The sequence below is a fragment of the Candoia aspera genome, chromosome 15 (genome assembly GCF_035149785.1).
Source record: "Candoia aspera isolate rCanAsp1 chromosome 15, rCanAsp1.hap2, whole genome shotgun sequence".
In the NCBI taxonomy this organism is placed as follows: Eukaryota; Metazoa; Chordata; class Lepidosauria; order Squamata; family Boidae; genus Candoia; species Candoia aspera.
The window spans coordinates 9,285,671-9,303,377 of NC_086167.1; the positions used below are offsets into that span (position 1 = coordinate 9,285,671).

General features: G+C 45.0%; 1 pseudogene and 3 gene segments (V, D, J or C); all 4 read left to right on the forward strand.

Annotated features, from left to right (window-relative positions):
* The first annotated feature begins 5,582 nt into the window (after positions 1–5,582).
* On the forward strand, positions 5,583–6,255 carry LOC134505780 (immunoglobulin lambda variable 2-23-like). The segment is given in 2 exon segments: positions 5,583–5,649; positions 5,921–6,255. Coding segments are annotated over 2 exon segments (363 nt in total).
* A 1,511-nt stretch (positions 6,256–7,766) lies between these two features.
* Positions 7,767–8,520, forward strand: LOC134505895 (immunoglobulin lambda variable 3-21-like; annotated as a pseudogene).
* A 1,679-nt stretch (positions 8,521–10,199) lies between these two features.
* On the forward strand, positions 10,200–10,850 carry LOC134505896 (immunoglobulin lambda variable 2-23-like). The segment is given in 2 exon segments: positions 10,200–10,262; positions 10,534–10,850. Coding segments are annotated over 2 exon segments (363 nt in total).
* A 5,170-nt stretch (positions 10,851–16,020) lies between these two features.
* LOC134505897 (immunoglobulin lambda variable 5-37-like) lies at positions 16,021–16,664 on the forward strand. The segment is given in 2 exon segments: positions 16,021–16,083; positions 16,351–16,664. Coding segments are annotated over 2 exon segments (360 nt in total).
* Positions 16,665–17,707: the final 1,043 nt, after the last annotated feature.

Below are 17,707 nucleotides of genomic sequence, written 5' to 3' on the forward strand. Positions count from 1 at the left end.
AGCCGAGAAGGCTGGGGAAGCATTTTAAGCGGCCAACGATCAAATTGGACTACTCTTCTCCTTTATATTACACTTTTTTCTAATTTTCCAGGGGCTGTTCTAAGCTCAACAGTTGGCCCAACTCACATCCCAGTAATCACCATCATCACCATCCTCCTCCTCCTCCTTTTTGTTTATACCTGAAAAGCACATTAAGAATTTCCAAAAAGTTACAAAAGTAAGTAAAAGGGTTTTTTTGTGTGTGTGTCTTTTAAAAATAAGCTTTTGATTGATGCACGTGTGAATGTGTGTGTTCACAATCATGTACCCAATCATGCACAAATGAACCCTGTTAAAAACAATCCAAGTGCTTGGAGTCCTTTGCTAGAAGCCAAAAAAAAAAAAATGCCTTTCAATGGTCTTGAGCTGGGTGACAATACTTATGGCCACCCTTCAGATGTTTGCTGAACTAGAAAGCCCACCAGCATGGCCAACTGGAACAAACCTTGGAACTGTATTTCAACAACATCTGGATGATGGCAAGCTCCTCATCTCAAATCTTGATAAATAATTAGGACCCTCACTTTCTTTGGTCGCTTCTGCAAGGATGAATGAGAGAAGAGGAGGTAGTGCTTTTGAATGGGAAATGATTTGAATAAGGGCTTGGATCACGACATCCCACAAGGTTTAAGAGGAGAAGAGAAGAAGGTCTGGGATAGAAGAGATCCTGTACTTTAGGAAGTTGTGCTGTTCTGGACGCCCACTATGAACTATCTACTGCTCTTCTTCATGCTCTGCAACTTTTGCTTGGGTACTGCAAAGACGATCTCTTCCCTTCTATATTTTAGCAAATGGACGCTTCCTTTATGATAAATCATGCCTTTCTCTCCGCAGGTTCTCCTTGGCATAATGGCAACAATCCACACTCTGCAGGAAAAATAATGCTTCCCATGTATGCTGCTTCCCCTTTGTGTCCATGTGCTTACTCTAGAGGTTCTAGATGCGTGCCACGTGTTTAGGATGCAGGAGCAGAACCATCAAGAGGTATATCACATTCACTTCCTCCTGTCCAATTTTGCTTCTTCTTGCTTTGCTTGGCCACCCACCTGTTGCAGCAGAAGAAAACACCTGGCATTGTGTTATGATTGTACCTGTACATTTTATTTGTTTATTTTTATTTATTTTTCAAATTTCTATCACCGCCCATCTCTCCCATGATCTGCAAATGCACCATGTTGCCTATAGATTATTGGGGTGGGTGGGTGGGGAATCCAATCTCCTTGGGGAGCACCCAGTAGAGAAAGACTGCATTAATGCAACACCACTTTCTTCTATGCTGTTTAATTCAACACTTCACCCGAAAAACTCATTGGCTGTCTAACACAGAACATTTCTTTAGGCTGGTTCCACACTTAGTGGCTACATGCAGATGACCTGATAAGAAAAAGTGGTATCCCTGTGAAATGCACTATGCGAACCCCAACTGTTAAAGTGGAACATCCATGATGTTCTGTTTCAAAATCACAAGTGGTCACTCAGTTGACTGCTGAGAGTGGCAATACTAAGGCAATGAAAAATTCAGTGGTCTAATGCAATCATTAAACTTCCTCTTTCAGCTGAAGTAGGAACCCCAGGATGAAGGTCTTGCAGAGGGAAGAGAGATGTAGAAAAGAAGAGAAGAGAAGAGAAGAGGAAGAGGGAACTCATCCTTTTCCTCCCAATGTAATAGTTCATATCCAGACGCAGCTAATAAGAATCAAACTGAATTTGCATAAATGGTCAGGCCCAGATTCCAGTGGATTAAAAAGGAATAACTGAGTCTTTCAGTCTCAGTCTTCTGGAAAGCTCAATTCTCCATCATGATTTGGACTCTTCTTCATGCACTGCCCAGGTAAGTTAGAAAGAATGCTCGCTTCTGAATTAATCTGGCCCGTATTCAATGCTTGGAAAGCATCAAGGTCAACTGCAAGTGTGGTTTGATGCTGATTGGTCCACCACATTGGGTTTGATGCCTTCAAACCCATCAAAATCTATATACATAAGTAATGTGTAGATGAGGCTGTTATAACACGCTGGTCTGGTTTTTAATTAGGACAGCTCTTCAAAAGATACGCCAATAGTGAATATATAGGATGTCTACCTTTACTCTCTTCCTTTTTTTGTTTTCAGGTGTCATGCCACAGTAAACTAACTCCGACTTCTACAGTATCATCTCCGGCAGGATATTCAGCAAGGATCTCATGTATTGTGAGTCGAGACAGCCAAATGGACAGTTATAACATACACTGGTACAAACAGAAGGCTGGAAAGAGCCCAATCAAATCAAATCAAATCAAATCCATTTTTATTCGGTCATAGACCAGCAGATAAAACAGAAGATTCACATCAAATTAGAATAAAAGGAAAAACACTTAAAATCCTAAAAAATCTAAGAAAAATTAGAAGAGATACTGCGGTGTCCTCTACAAACTGAAGAACAGTACTTGGCTGTGGCCAACAAAATAAATCAGATTGGTCTGATAGTAACAACTTAAGATGAAATGAATCTGAATGGCCTAGATGTTTAGTAAAGAATGGAGATGATAATTCCTGGCGAGCATCTGCATAGAGAGGACAATACAAAAGGTCAGAAGGTATGTTTTGGTATCTCCCTTCAATAACAGCTGTTGGAAGGGCACTGAATCTTGCCAAAGATAAAGCCCTTCTTAATTTTGGAATCGTTATGCAGCTAAGATATCTGGCTGGTTGGGGAAGATGTGCAGAATGGCCCAAAATGGAAAGAGCCCAAAATGGTTGGGCCAACAGCAATGGTTGGTTCACTGGGACCAAAGTGTCAGGGTTAAGGTGAAGAGACTACGTTGAGTCAGGAATGAAGCTCTAGTCTTCATTGTTTCTACCATACAGACAGAATCTTGAAAAACTGAGCAAAGCTAGCGGGTCCTAAGGGGAAAACTCCCGAAACTCTAAGGTGGGTCCTGCCTGACTTTCTTGGCCAGGCGCCCAAGGACCTCTACACTGTGAGTGCATTTTTCCCCTTGGAAGATGCCCCTTCCTTCCTTGCCTGCAATCTCCGCAATACAGAGACTCCTCTGCCAGTACAGCCTGTTTAACAATCGTTGGCCTTGTAGCAGATGTTGAGGCTGACTACTATTCTGGTGGTGGTTATGGAAATGGTAGCTGGAGGTATCCACAGTGTGACACAGACAGCACGGTTGGCCGTGAACCACTTCTTCCTGTTCTAAACTTGCCACTTCCTGTTCTTGGTCTGGAATGGGAATGGGAATGTTCACAGGCTAAAGATTTAACAGCCAGCACTGTTCCTGTCTCAGTCATGCTGAACCTCAAGATCTGGCTGGGCTGGAGGTACCAGCTCATCTTTAACTAATATAAAATAATAGGAATGAATTGTATTTGTTTTGCTCATCATACCTCTGGCAATGAAAACCATTCCAATCAGTCACTTCAGATACAACCATTTCCATCTCTCTGTTCACCGATTTTTCTATCTATAGATCTATGTACACACACACTCAGTGGGATGCCAAAATAACATCTTCCCAAGGAGGCTGGACTCCATTTTCTTCACTTCGGATAGTAGTTGAATGGGTGGGAGCATCAATCCTCTTCTTTCAAGTTCCATAGGTCTCAGGGTAGGAATTCCTGCAATAACTTGGGATTCACTGAGCCATAAGGCTGCCTGAAGAAACATCCAGCCGGTTCCCACAGTGCATTCATCCTTTAAAAAACATTTCACACAAAATAAACTATTACAACAGAAAAATGCATCATTTAAAAACTCTGTGGTAGTATAATCAATCCTTCATTTTGGCCAAACAAGTTGGCCAAATCGTTTATTTATTTGTTTGTTTGTTTGTTTGATCAATTTATTTAGTGTCCATCTCCCCCTCACGGGGGGACTCTGGGCAGTTTACAATAAAGCAGGATTAAAATTCAAAACCATTCCAAATACAGTAATACAAAAATAAAAATAGAATAGAATTTAAATGGCTAAAAGATCTTAATCAGTCCTTGAGTGTAATAGCCCCTCAAAATCATTTTAGGGCGCCAGCCATCCCCAGGTATGACTGTTCCCCCTCCCATTCCAATCCTGCCTACAGAACCAGGTCTTTAATCTTTTGCGGAAGTCCAGGAGCGAGGGGGCCTGTCTCACCTCTGGGGGAAGGATGTTCCAAAGGGCGGGAGCTACGGCAGAGAAGGCACGCTTCCGAGACCCCACTGGATGGAATTCTTTTATAGATGGGGTCCGTAATATGCCCCCCCTGCATGACCAGATGGAGTGGGTCGATGTAATAGGGATGAGACGGTCCCTCAGGTCACCCGGTCCCATGCCATGTAGGGCTTTAAAGGTGATGACCAACACCTTGAATTGGACCCAGAAGCAAACTGGAACCCAGTGCAGCTCACGCAACAAAGGTGTTACATGTGCAACTCTTGGAACACCCAAGATTGTCCACACGGCTGCATTCTAGATCAGCCGTAGCTTCCGGATATTCTTCAAGGGTAGCCCCATGTAGAGCGCATTACAGTAGTCTATCTGGGAGATGACCAGGGCATGAGTGACCATTTGAAGGGCCTCTCGGTCCAGGAAAGGGCGTAACTGGCACACAACACAAAGTTGCGCAAAGGCCCTTCTGGCCACGACTGCCACCTGCTCTTTGAGCAGGAGTTGTGAGTCCCATAGGATTTAATCCATTTAAACACTTGGATTGGGTACCAAAAAGCATTTGGATTGCTGGACAGGAAAAAGGGAACATATAATTTTCACTGAACATTAGAGTGTGCAGTCATTAAAAAAATGCAAGTTTCAGGAGGAGGTTTAAATAAGACAGAGAGAATCAACTGATGCATTTACTTCTATGACCACATGAGGGAAATCTTGTACTATAGCCCACATTCTTTAACATAGTCATTGAAATCTTTTGAGCAATAACTATGATTGCACAATATTAATACCATCAAACATCTTCTCCACTACATGAAGTCCACGGTTTTCTAGAATTACTATTGGAACTTCATTAAACATGGGAAATTTTGCAGAGCCTATAAAATGCAATGTTATTTCCTCAAACATTGAAATCTCTCCCTGTGAACTATTTCTTCTAATTCTTCCTTTCTAAGTCTTCTACAAATTGGAGTCACCTCTGGCTCCACGTGATTACAGTATTTGTGCCAGATGAGAGCAATATGTTCATGACCCCACCTCAACGAGCAGAACTCTCAGGCAGCACATCAGAGTCCCATCCTCCTGACCAGCTTTCTTCCTTCTGGCTTTGCCTGGCTACCCACCTCTGGCAGCAGAAGAGACCATCCGGCATCCATTTTTTGGCCAGATCTGAACAAGGTCTGCAGCCAGAGCAGATGGCCGTGGAAAGTGGGAAACACACACCAAAGACTTTGGAGGGGAAGGGGAGATGAAGCCAACAGGAGATGAAAAGAGGAACGTGAAGCCACATCTTTCCTCCAAAGGCAATTGGTCTTATCCAAACACAGCTAATGAGATGTCAGCAGAATTTGCATGAATGGGTGGACCCAGATTCCTGGGGGTTTAAAGGGAACCTTCCAGTCTCCCAGTCAGAGTTACACAGAAAGCTCCATTCTCCATCATGGCGTGGACTCTGCTCTTGGCCTTCTTCTTCACATGGAGCACAGGTAATTTAGGAGGAACCCTCACATCTCATGTTATTTCTGCCAGTATTCAAGGCTTGGAAAATATCGAGCCAACCTGCAAAGGTGACATAATGATTATCTGAGGGCCACACTGGTTTCACACCCATCCACAGCCACACAGAGTACCTGACTGAAGTGTGGAGGAGGCTGTTAGAAGAGTAGCCTGCATTTGAATTTGGGCAGCTCTTCAGAAGCTACTGCTGAAGGTGATATATGCTATTTCTATTCCACAATCTTCCTTTTCTAATTTCAGGGGCCCATTCACAGTACACCTTGACTCAACCTGCTACCCAATCATCTCCCCTGGGACAATCAGCAAAGATCTCATGCACCATGAGCCAGGACAGCCAGGTGGGCAGTTATTACATAGCTTGGTACCAACAACACCCTGGAAAGAGCCCCAAATACCTTCTCTATGATGACAACAGCAATGGCCGGTTCACGGGGTCCATTGATGCCTCTGCCAATGCAGCCTACTTAACCATTTCCAGCCTCCAGGCTGATGATGAGGCAGATTATTATTGTGGTGGTGGTTACAGCAGTGGCAGCAACTGGAGGTATCCACAGTGATACAGTCCCTTGCAGAAGTGAGACAAAATCTCTCCCCTGAGCTGGTTGGAGAAGCTTTTCTTTCTGCCCTGAACTCACCATCCACCTGGCCTCGTAAACTGTCATGCAGCGATGACTTCAGAGCCAGCAGTGTTATTATCTCAGCCTTGGTGAACCCACAGGTCTGGTTTCACTAATAATGTCAGTTCAATTTCGAAGAAATGAAAAATGATACAGATGGTTCTGATCTGTTTTGCTCATCATGGTTCTACTGTAAACATCATTCTAAGCAGTGCCTTGTGACATGAACCCAGTTTTCTATCTGTCTCTCCTTCTGCCCCTCTATCATCTGTCCCTGATACACCCAAACACCAATGAGATGAAGATAAAACACTCCCCAGGCATCTACCTGGCTCATTTCTGGATGCAGCTGAACGAATGGGGGGAACATCATCCCTTCCTGCTTTGTAGGTCTCAGTGGGGGAAGAGCTCAACTTTCCTGATTAACTGATCCATGTGGCGGGAGGCAAAGCCATAACTCCTTGCAGCTGCACCCTGGAACCCAAAAGTTTTTAAGCATCGCCCTGAGAACTGGACAGTGAGTCTCTGAACAGTTCTGCCCCATCCTCCTCATGACATAAGTTCTACTGATTGATGAAGAAGCATCTAGGCTGAATAGGGCTGACCCTGAAAAGGGTGAGCAGCGGGAGATCTGTTTGCCATTGCCTTCTCCCCGGAAATATTTTGAGGTCCCGATGAAGAGTTGAGAGCAGTGAGTGGCCCAAAGCCACCCACCTTGCTTCCATGGCCAGCCGAGGAAACAGGATCCAGCTCTCCCCACTACTAGATCGAAAACAGAACGACTGCCCCCTCCTCCAGCCTTTTATGCAAAATCCAAAATCATGCACGTTATTCTGAGAGGTGAAATAACTCTGCTTTGCTGGCATAGGGGTTCCTCCCTCAATAGCCGTGTTCCCCCAGACCTTGACCTCTTTCCAAACCGGGGGCAGGTCTCTTCCTTTCTATCTCATTTTCAAGGAAGGAGTCCCAGGATGGAACAGATCAAACATTTTGAGCATGGAAATAGTCTGATCTTTGTGTGTGTGTGTTTATTAACTATGCCAGCAAAGCAGAGTTATGTCACTTCTCTGAGAATAACGCGCATGATTGTGCAGAAGGATATAGGTACACTTCAGAATATCAATACGGTAATCAATTCTACTCGATTCATTAGGACTGGCATCAGATGAGGAGTGGAAGACTGTCAACTCATTTTCAAAAGCTTAATGTTTGATCCTGCAGAACATCATCCATCCTCTTGATGTCCAACTCTACCATCATCGTTATCCAAAATCATTCAAAGTTTGCTTGTCGGTCTTTTCCCCCCATCTGTATCTAGCTGGAGCAGAAAGAAGGTCTGAATGGTTTTTTAATGAAAGGAAGTGATTTGCCTGCAAATGAGTTGCAAGGGAAAAGAAGGTAAAAGAACCAGGGGAACCCAGCTCGGAACCACCCTCTTCTCCACAGGAGAAGCTTCTAAGGTTCTCAACATGCTTTCGGCCCCTCTTCTTTTCACCCTCCTCACCTACAGCTCAGGTAGAAGAAAGGAGAAGTTCCTTGAATGATTTCTCCCAAAAGCTGTGAATTGATTTCAATCTTTGCATATTAATTTGGATTTTAATTCTATGAATTGTGTCCCGCATATCTCCATGAAAGCAGCTAAATTCTGCACAGAAGGGACCACCCTTAGCAAATGCTGCATTTGAATACGGCCTTTTGATTTCTCCTGATTCCTTTTCTTTTACTCATGTTTTTGTGTTTCTCTATTGACTCTCCACAATTTATTTCAGCTTTTATAAATTCCCACCTTTCTATCTGTTGCATCATCCAGGGGGCTTACAAGAAGAACAGAAAAGGATGAAATCCAAATACTTTATTTCTGCATTTACTTAGTTTCACTTCCAAGATCAAGGAAGCTGAGGAGAAGAATCAGGGAATGGCAGAGTTCACAGCTGTTTGAATATTTTGTTTCTTTGGCAGGTGCCTTCGCCCAGTATCTCCTGACCCAGCCGCCCTCCGTCTCTGTGTCCCTGGGGCAAAATGGAAGAGTCACTTGTGCCGGAAACAACATTGGAGGAAAGAAGGTTCACTGGTACCAGCAGAAGCCTGGGAGTCCCCCTGTCCTGATTATATATGCTGATAGCCAGAGATAGGCCCACCAGGACCTCAGACCGATTCTCTGGCACCAACTCTGGCAACACGGCCACCCTCAGCTTCTCAGCAGTGTTTTCAAAGCAAGCTTAAAAGAGAAAATCAATTTATATACTCTATGACCACATGAGGGAAATCTTATATTATACTTCACATTCTTTAATGCAGTCATTTAGATCCTTTGAGGAACAACCATGATCTCCAGCTATTGCAATGCTGAAGGGCAGCATCTGTCCCACTCGTTCAGCAGTGCAGCTCCAGGCTCTGGACACCTCAGCCACTTCTCTCCCTCTCTGGCCTGGCAGGCACCTTCTTCCCTTCCGATGGGAGCTGAAGCCATGGTGGGAGCGTCATTTCTTTTCTTTCCGGCTTTGTAGATCTCAGGGCGGGAACAGCTGGAGTTGATTCTGATTCACTGAGCCACAAGGCTGAAAGAAGAAACATGAGGGAAGTTCTAACTCCTGCATCCTTTACACAAAACAAAGTGTTAAAGAGAAACCTGCAAGAGTTAAAACTCCATCTGTAGCTAAAATCCTTCTTCACTTTGGCCAAACCACCTAAACACTTGAATTCTGTGTCAAAACGTCTTGGTCCCGAACTGGAGAGAAAGAAACAAACATCTAACATTAATGGAACATTTAAGTATTCTGTCATTGCAGAAAAGAGGCAGGTCTCAGAAGAAGGTTTAAGCTACAAAGAGAAAATGGGCCGATATTCTCCTCTCTGGGACCACCTGGAGTAGCTCTTCCACTCTGTTAAACGTCAGAGGAACTGAGACCAAAACCTCCAAAGCAAAAGGTGGCAGCAGCTCTTAGAAGTCAAGAGAATTGACACATTTCGGTTAAGGCAGCCGCAACACTTCCCTTTCAAGTTCAGGCAAAAAACTCAAGGAACGTGACCTCCTTCCATGAATGGCAGAGCAGGGAGGCTTCCATAACCACGCATGTTCCTAAGGACTTCCTCTCAGTCATGGATAAGCCCTCATGGAGGAGGACCAACCTTTGGCTTTCTGATCTCTTCTGAGCTGATGGAAGGAGACTCCGTTGGCTGGAAGACACTTGCCCAAACCAGCATGACCTCACTGGGCACAATAACTGAAGGAGAAATATTTCTGAGTTCTGTTTACATTTTCTTCACTCTTACCTGAGTTTCAGCTATATTTTGGAGTTGATGGCATATAATCTGTAGGAGGAAGTTCCAGAATAAACATGAGAAATTTGGCAGAACCTTTAAAAGGGAATGCTATTTTCTCAAACATTGAAATCTGTCCCTGTGAACTATTTCTTCTAATTCTTCCTTTCTAACGCTTCTACAAATTGGAGTCACCTCTGGCTCCACAGGATTACAGTATTTTTGCCAGATGAGAGCAATATGTTCATGACCCCACCTCAACGAGCAGAACTCTAAGGCAGCGCATCAGAGTCCCGTCCTCCTGACCAGCTTGCTTCCTTCTGGCTCTGCCTGGATACCCACCTCTGGCAACAGAAGAGAACATCCGGCATCCATTTTATGGCCAGATCTGAACAAGGTCTGCAGCCAGAGCAGATGGCCGGGGAAAGTGGGAAACACACACCGAAGACTTTGGAGGGGAAGGAGAGATGAAGCAAGCAAGAGATGAAAAGAGGAACGTGAAGCCACATCTTTCCTCCAAAGGCAATTGGTCTTATCCAAACACAGCAAATGAGATGCAAGCAGAATTTGCATAAATGGGTGGACCCAGATTCCTGGGGGTTTAAAGGAACCTTCCATTCTCCCAGTCAGAGTTCCCCAGAAAGCTCCATTCTCCATCATGGCGTGGACTCTGCTCTTGGCCTTCTTCTTCACATGGAGCACAGGTAATTTAGGAGGAACACTCACATCTCATTTTATTTCTGCCAGTATTCAAGGCTTGGAATATATCAAGCCAACCTCCAAAGGTGACATAATGATTATCTGAGGGCCACACTGGTTTCACACCCATCCACAGCCACACAGAGTACCTGACTGAAGTGTGGAGGAGGCTGTTAGAAGACTGGCCTGCATTTGAATTCGGGCAGCTCTTCAGGAGATACTGCTAAAGGTGATATATGCTATTTCTATTCCACAATCTTCCTTTTCTAATTTCAGGGGCCCATTCACAGTACACCTTGACTCAACCTGCTGCCCAAACATCTCCCCTGGGACAATCAGCAAAGATCTCATGCACCATGAGCCAGGACAGCCAGGTGGGCGGTTATACCATATCTTGGTACCAACAACAGCCTGGAAAGAGCCCCAAATACCTTCTCTACGATGCCAACAGCAACGGCCGGTTCACGGGGTCCAAGGACACCTCTGCCAATGCAGCCTACTTAACAATTGCCAGCCTCCAGGCTGATGATGAGGCGGATTATTATTGTGGTGGTGGTTACAGCAGTGGCAGCAACTGGTGGTATCCACAGTGATACAGTCCCTTGCAGAAGTGAGACAAAATCTCTCCCCTGAGCTGGTTGGAGAACAGTTTCCTTTCACCCGGAACTCACCATCCACCTGGCCTTGTAAACTTTCATGCACCGATGACTTGCCAGCCAGTCGTGTTATTATCTCAGCCTCGGTGAACCCAAATATCTCTTTTTGCAACAAATATCAATTCACTCTTAAACAAAAGTAAAAGGATACGAATGATGCTGACGTATTTTGCCCATCACGATTCTACAGTGAAGGTCAATTCAGACAGTGGCATAATCACACCTCCCTATCATCTCTCTATGCCTTTTCACACAACAATGACATGAAGAGAAGACTCTGCCCATGCATCTGCTTTGGTCCCTTCTGATAGCAGCTGAAAGAATGGTAGGAACATCACTCCCTCCCGCTTTTGCCCCACACCCCTCATGACTTAAATTCTAACGGTCAATGAAGCAACACCGAGGGGAAATATCGCAGAACTTGGAAAACGGAGCAGATGGGGGAGCTGTGTGCCATTGTCTTCCTCCACATCCTGTACACAAAACCACGTGTTAGAATAAAGACAGCAAGGTTGAAAAGTTCACTTGCAGTATAAATTTTTCTCAGCTATGGCCAAACCACCTAAAGACTTGGAGTTTGGGTCTAAAAGTCTTCATTCCCAACTGGACCAGAACAAAGGAACCAACAACTTGAATGGAATATTCAGGCACTGAGTCATTAAAGAAAAGATTCCCATTTCAGAGGAAGGTTTAGGTTAGAAAGAGAAAATCTACTGATATTCTCCTCCCTGTGACCACTTGGAGGAGCTCCTCCACTATAACCCACATACTTTAATATGGTCCTTCAAATCTTTTGAGCAATAACAAGGATGGCACAAGACGGCAATCTCCAAGGATCTCCTGTGTCCCCTGAAGCCCAGGGACTTTCAGAAGCTCTCTTAAATCTAGAAAGTGAGATAACAAACACGATTTTCCCACCCTTCTCCTGAATCCCACTGAGCCAACTCACTAATGTATAAACCGGACCAAACATGGGTGATCTTGGAAAAGCTAAACAGGGTCAGAGCTGATTAAAACCTGAATGGGACTCTACCAAGGACATCCATATCTGTAGCACTGCATCACTGCGTCTTTAAGAGAGCTTCAGGCAAGAAAGTTAGGAAGCATCACCTGTCTGAACGTTCCCCTCTGCTATAAGAAATGGACCAATGAGACATCAGGAAAGCAGAGGGAGGAGCTAGGTATGCAAATCGGCCCTGAAACAAGTGGGGTTGATATAAGAAGCCCCAATAAAGCTCACTTGCATTCACTCATTGGCTTCATCTCCAGAAAGCCAAGAAATTCTCAACATGTTGGGAGCATCTCTCCTTGTCCTTCTGGGCATCTGGTGCACAGGTGAGTGAAGGACGACCCAACACAACTCCTTTCCCCAGATTCTGAGCCCAAGAACACACATTTATAGCATTATTCTTCCTCCAGGATCCAGGTCTCAGCCTACACTGATTCAGGAATCCTCCGTGTCACCTTCCCCTGGACAGACAGTTAAACTCTCCTGTTCCCTCAGCAGTGGACAAGTACAATCTTATTGGCAATCATGGCATCAACAGAAAGAAGGAGGTCCTCCCAGATTCCTTTATGGTTACTACAACAGTGCAACTCCAGGCTCTGGAGACCTCAGCCGCTTCTCTGCCTCCAAGGAGAGCAGCCAAAATAAATGGTATTTGACCATCAGCAACGTCCAGCCAGAAGACGAGGCTGCTTATTACTGTGCTGTGTGGTATCACCCAAGTACACTGTTCCACAGTGATATAAACTCAAGAGGAACTGAGACCAAAACCACCAGTGCAAAATGTGGCAGCAGTTTTTAGTAGGCCATCAATTCCTTTCAGTTCTTCAAGCAGCAACGCTTTCCTTTCAGGTCCAGGCAAAACCCTCAAGGAAGGTGAGCTATTTGAATTAATTAAAACCTCAGAATCCTGTGCCACCCCAACAATTTCCTTCATGTCAATTTTAAGCCAGCATAGGCCTCAAGTCTAAGCCCTCATGCCTTCTTGAACACTTCTGAGTCAATGAAACAAAACTCGATTGTCTTGAAGACACTTGCTCAAAAGATTGGTCAGACTCTGGAAAAGAGATGGACAAGGCCTGCGAACAGTTTCTGAGTCCTCTTTTCTTTTTAGCTACCCTTATCTCAATTGGTCCTTGATGGCTGAGGATTAGACCAGGTGAACCTGCAGCAGGAACTCCAGGACTACAAAAGGGAACATTTGTGGAAAGTTTGAAAGGGGATTCACAGTGCCCAAGGGGTGGAATCTCTCCTTGTTCTCCAATTCTTCCAAAAGAATCCCTATTCAGAGTTGAGTAAAACACTTAGAGATCCCCACCGATGCTTTAGGGAAGTTTGTAGCTGGATTTGTCTCCTGCTTTTCACCACCTGATCTGTCCCAGCCAGCTGATGTTCTTCTCACCCAAATGCAATGAGATCCCCCCAAAATCAGCATTCACGGCTGGGACGCTGAAGAAAACGGAACCTCTCTTTCTAAAACTTAGATCAGTCCATCTTGGGTGGGAAAAGCTCTTCCTCAAAGAAGAAGCAAGGTGCTTGCACATTTGTTAAAAAACCATTCAGGGATACAGTCACTGCAACAAGGTAGACCTTGAAAGATACCTTCTCTTAGAAAAGTGTATTTCAGGAGAAATATTCCAGATGTCCTTGTAGGTTTAAACAAGGGTTCTAGGTTAATGGAGAAATAGGACAGTTTAGACGTACCCAGGGTCCCCCGAGTGGGGGAGCTGGGCGGTAATAAAATACGATAGGTAGGTAGGTAGGTAGGTAGGTAGGTAGATAGATAGATAGATAGATAGATAGATAGATAGATAGATAGATAGATAGATAGATATCAATGAAGTAAAGAGGCACAGATAGCGGACTGGTGGCTGCAATTTTGCCAGGTGTACTTTGTACATGACTCCACTTTCTTCCTATTTCCACTACATTGCTCCTCGCCTCTAGGATAAAGAGGAGGCAAACATGATTCTTTTCTACTTGTACATCTCAGGAATGTTTTCATGTCTTCTGTCTTGAAAATGGAGCCGGGGCACCGAGGGGAAAATAACCATGTGTGGTTTCCTATAGACTTGTTAACCAAGTGTGGTACAGAAGCGGTGTAGTGCTGCAGTTCAAGCGTGAAAGGAGAAGGAAGGAGACACAAGGTCTAGGCCCACTTCAGACAAGGAGTCTCATTGGAGGGTCATGGATGGGCCTCTCCATCTCAGGTCAACCTTCCCGAGAGCTCTCTTGAGAAACGGAAGCACTTTATACAAAGACTTCAGAAAAGAAGGAATACTGGCGCTTCCTTAGGATTGAGAAGGATTTCAGAGCCCAAAATCAACCCACCAGTCATATGATCTCAGCAACAGCAATCGTAACAATGAAACCTTCTGGAAGGTATGTGTGAGGGAGAGAGAGTGACCGGACAATGCTCAGCCAGGCTGATGCTGCACATGATCACAGATCTCTCCTGACCAAAACTAGGATTATCCACTCCGAAACACCTTCTTTTGAATTGTTAGATTTATCTGTATCTAGCTGGTAGAGGAATGAAGTCTGAATGTTTTTTTTAATAAAAGGAAATGATTTGCATCATATCTCCCTCTGTGTGACCACCTGGAGGAGCTCTTCCACTGTCACCCACATTCTTTAATATGCTCCTTCAAATCTTTTGAGAAATAACAAGGATGTCACACGACTGCAGTCCTGGAGAGTCTCCTGTGTCCCATGAAGCCCAAGGAGTGGGACTGTCAACTGATTTTCAACAGTTTAACATCTGATCCTGTAGAACATCATCCATCCTTTTATGTCTAACTCTATCATGATCGTTATCCAAAATCATTCAAAGTTTGCTTCTCACTCTTTTCCCCCCATCTGTATCTAGCTGGAGCAGAAAGAAGGTCTGAATGTTTTTTTAATGAAAGGAATTGATTTACATGCAAATGAGTTGCAAGGCAAAAGAAGATAAAAGAACGAGGGGAACCCAGCTCGGAACCACCCTCTTCTCCACAGGAGAACCTTCTGAGGTTTAAGCTACAAAGAGACATTGGGAAATATTCTCCTCTCTGGGACCACCTGGAGGAGCTCTTCCACTCTGTTAAACGTCAGAGGAACTGAGACCAAAACCTCCAAAGCAAAAGGCAGCAGCAGCTCTTAGAAGTCAAGAGAATTGACACATTTCGGTTAAGGCAGCCGCAACACTTCCCTTTCAAGTTCAGGCAAAAAACTCAAGGAATGTGAGCTCTCTCCATGAACGGCACAGCAGGGAGGCTTCCATAACCACGCCTGATCCTAAGGACTTCCTCTCAGTCAAGGATAAGCCCTCATGGAGGAGCACCAACCTTTGGCTTTCTGATCTCTTCTGAGCTGATGGAAGAAGACTCCCTTGCCTGGAAGACACTTGCCCAAACCAGCATGACCTCACTGGGCACAATAACTGAAGGAGAAATATTTCTGAGTTCTGTTTACGTTTTCGTCACTCTTACCTGAGTTTCAACTATATTTTGGAGTTGATGGCACATAATCTGTAGGAGGAAGTTCCCAGAATAAACATGAGAAATTTGGCAGAACCTTTAAAAGGGAATGCTATTTTCTCAAACATTGAAATCTGTCCCTGTGAACTATTTCTTCTAATTCTTCCTTTCTAAGTCTTCTACAAATTGGAGTCACCTCTGGCTCCACAGGATTACAGTATTTGTGCCAGATGAGAGCAATATGTTCATGACCCCACCTCAACGAGCAGAACTCTAAGGCAGCGCATCAGAGTCCCGTCCTCCTGACCAGCTTGCTTCCTTCTGGCTTTGCCTGGCTACCCACCTCTGGCAACAGAAGAGAACATCCGGCATCCATTTTATGGCCAGATCTGAACAAGGTCTGCAGCCAGAGCAGATGGCCGGGGAAAGTGGGAAACACACAGCGAAGACTTTGGAGGGGAAGGGGAGATGAAGCAAACAGGAGATGAAAAGAGGAACGTGAAGCCACATCTTTCCTCCAAAGGCAATTGGTCTTATCCAAACACAGCAAATGAGATGCAAGCAGAATTTGCATAAATGGGTGGACCCAGATTCCTGGGGGTTTAAAGGGAACCTTCCAGTCTCCCAGTCAGAGTTCCCCAGAAAGCTCCATTCTCCATCATGGCGTGGACTCTGCTCTTGGCCTTCTTCTTCACGTGGAGCACAGGTAATTTAGGAGGAATGCTCACATCTCATTTTATTTCTGCCAGTATTCAAGGCTTGGAAAATATCGAGCCAACCTGCAAAGGTGACATAATGCTGATCTGAGGGCCACACTGGTTTCACACCCATCCACATCCACACAGAGTACCTGACTGAAGTGTGGAGGAGGCTGTTGGAAGACTAGCCTGCATTTGAATTTGGGCAGCTCTTCAGGAGATACTGCTGAAATATATGCTATTTGTATTCCACAATCTTCCTTTTCTAATTTCAGGGGCCCATTCACAGTACACCTTGACTCAACCTGCTGCCCAATCATCTCCCCTGGGACAATCAGCAAAGATCTCATGCACCATGAGCCGGGACAGCCAGGTGGGCAGTTATAACATATATTGGTACCAACAACACCCTGGAAAGAGCCCCAAATACCTTCTCTACGATGCCAACAGCAACAGCCGGTTCACGGGGTCCAAGGACACCTCTGCCAATGCAGCCTACTTAACCATTTCCAGCCTCCAGGCTGATGATGAGGCGGATTATTATTGTGGTGGTGGTTACAGCAGTGGCAGCTGGAGGTATCCACAGTGATACAGTCCCTTGCAGAAGTGAGACAAAATCTCTCCCCTGAGCTGCTTGGAGAAGCTTTTCTTTCTGCCCTGAACTCACCATCCACCTGGCCTCGTAAACTGTCATGCAGCGATGACTTCAGAGCCAGCAGTGTTATTATCTCAGCCTTGGTGAACCCACAGGTCTGGCTTCACTAATAATGTCAGTTCAATTTCGAAGAAATGAAAAATGATGCAAATGGTTCTGATCTGTTTTGCTCATCATGGTTCTACCGTAAACATCATTCTAAGCAGTGCCTTGTGACATGAACTCAGTTTTCTATCTGTCTCTCCTTCTGCTCCTCTATCATCTGTCCCTGATACACCCACAGACCAATGAGATGAAGATAAAACACTCCCCAGGCATCTACCTGGCTCATTTCTGGATGCAGCTGAAAGAATGGGGGGAACATCATCCCTTCCTGCTTTGTAGGTCTCAGTGGGGGAAGAGCTCAACTTTCCTGTGATTAACTGATCCATGTGGCGGGAGGCAAAGCCATAACTCCTTGCAGCTGCACCCTGGAACCCAAACGTTTTCAAGCATTGCCCTTAGAACTGGACAGTGAGTCTCTGAACAGGTCTGCCCCACCCTCCTCATGACATAAGTTCTACTGATTGATGAAGAAACATCTAAGCTGAATAGGGCTGACCCTGAAAAGGGTGAGCAGCGGGAGATCTGTTTGCCATTGCCTTCTCCCCGGAAATATTTTGAGGTCCCGATGAAGAGTTGAGAGCAGTGAGTGGCCCAAAGCCACCCACCTTGCTTCCATGGCCAGCCGAGGAAACAGGATCCAGCTCTCCCCACTACTAGATTGAAAACAGAACGACTGCCCCCTACTCCACCCTTGTATGCAAAATCCAAAATCATGCATGTTATTCTGAGAGAAGTGAAATAACTCTGCTTTGCTGGCATAGGGGTTCCTCCCTCAATAGCCGTGTTCCCCCAGACCTTGACCTCTTTCCAAACCGGGGGCAGGTCTCTTCCTTTCTATCTCATTTTCAAGGAAGGAGTCCCAGGATGGAACA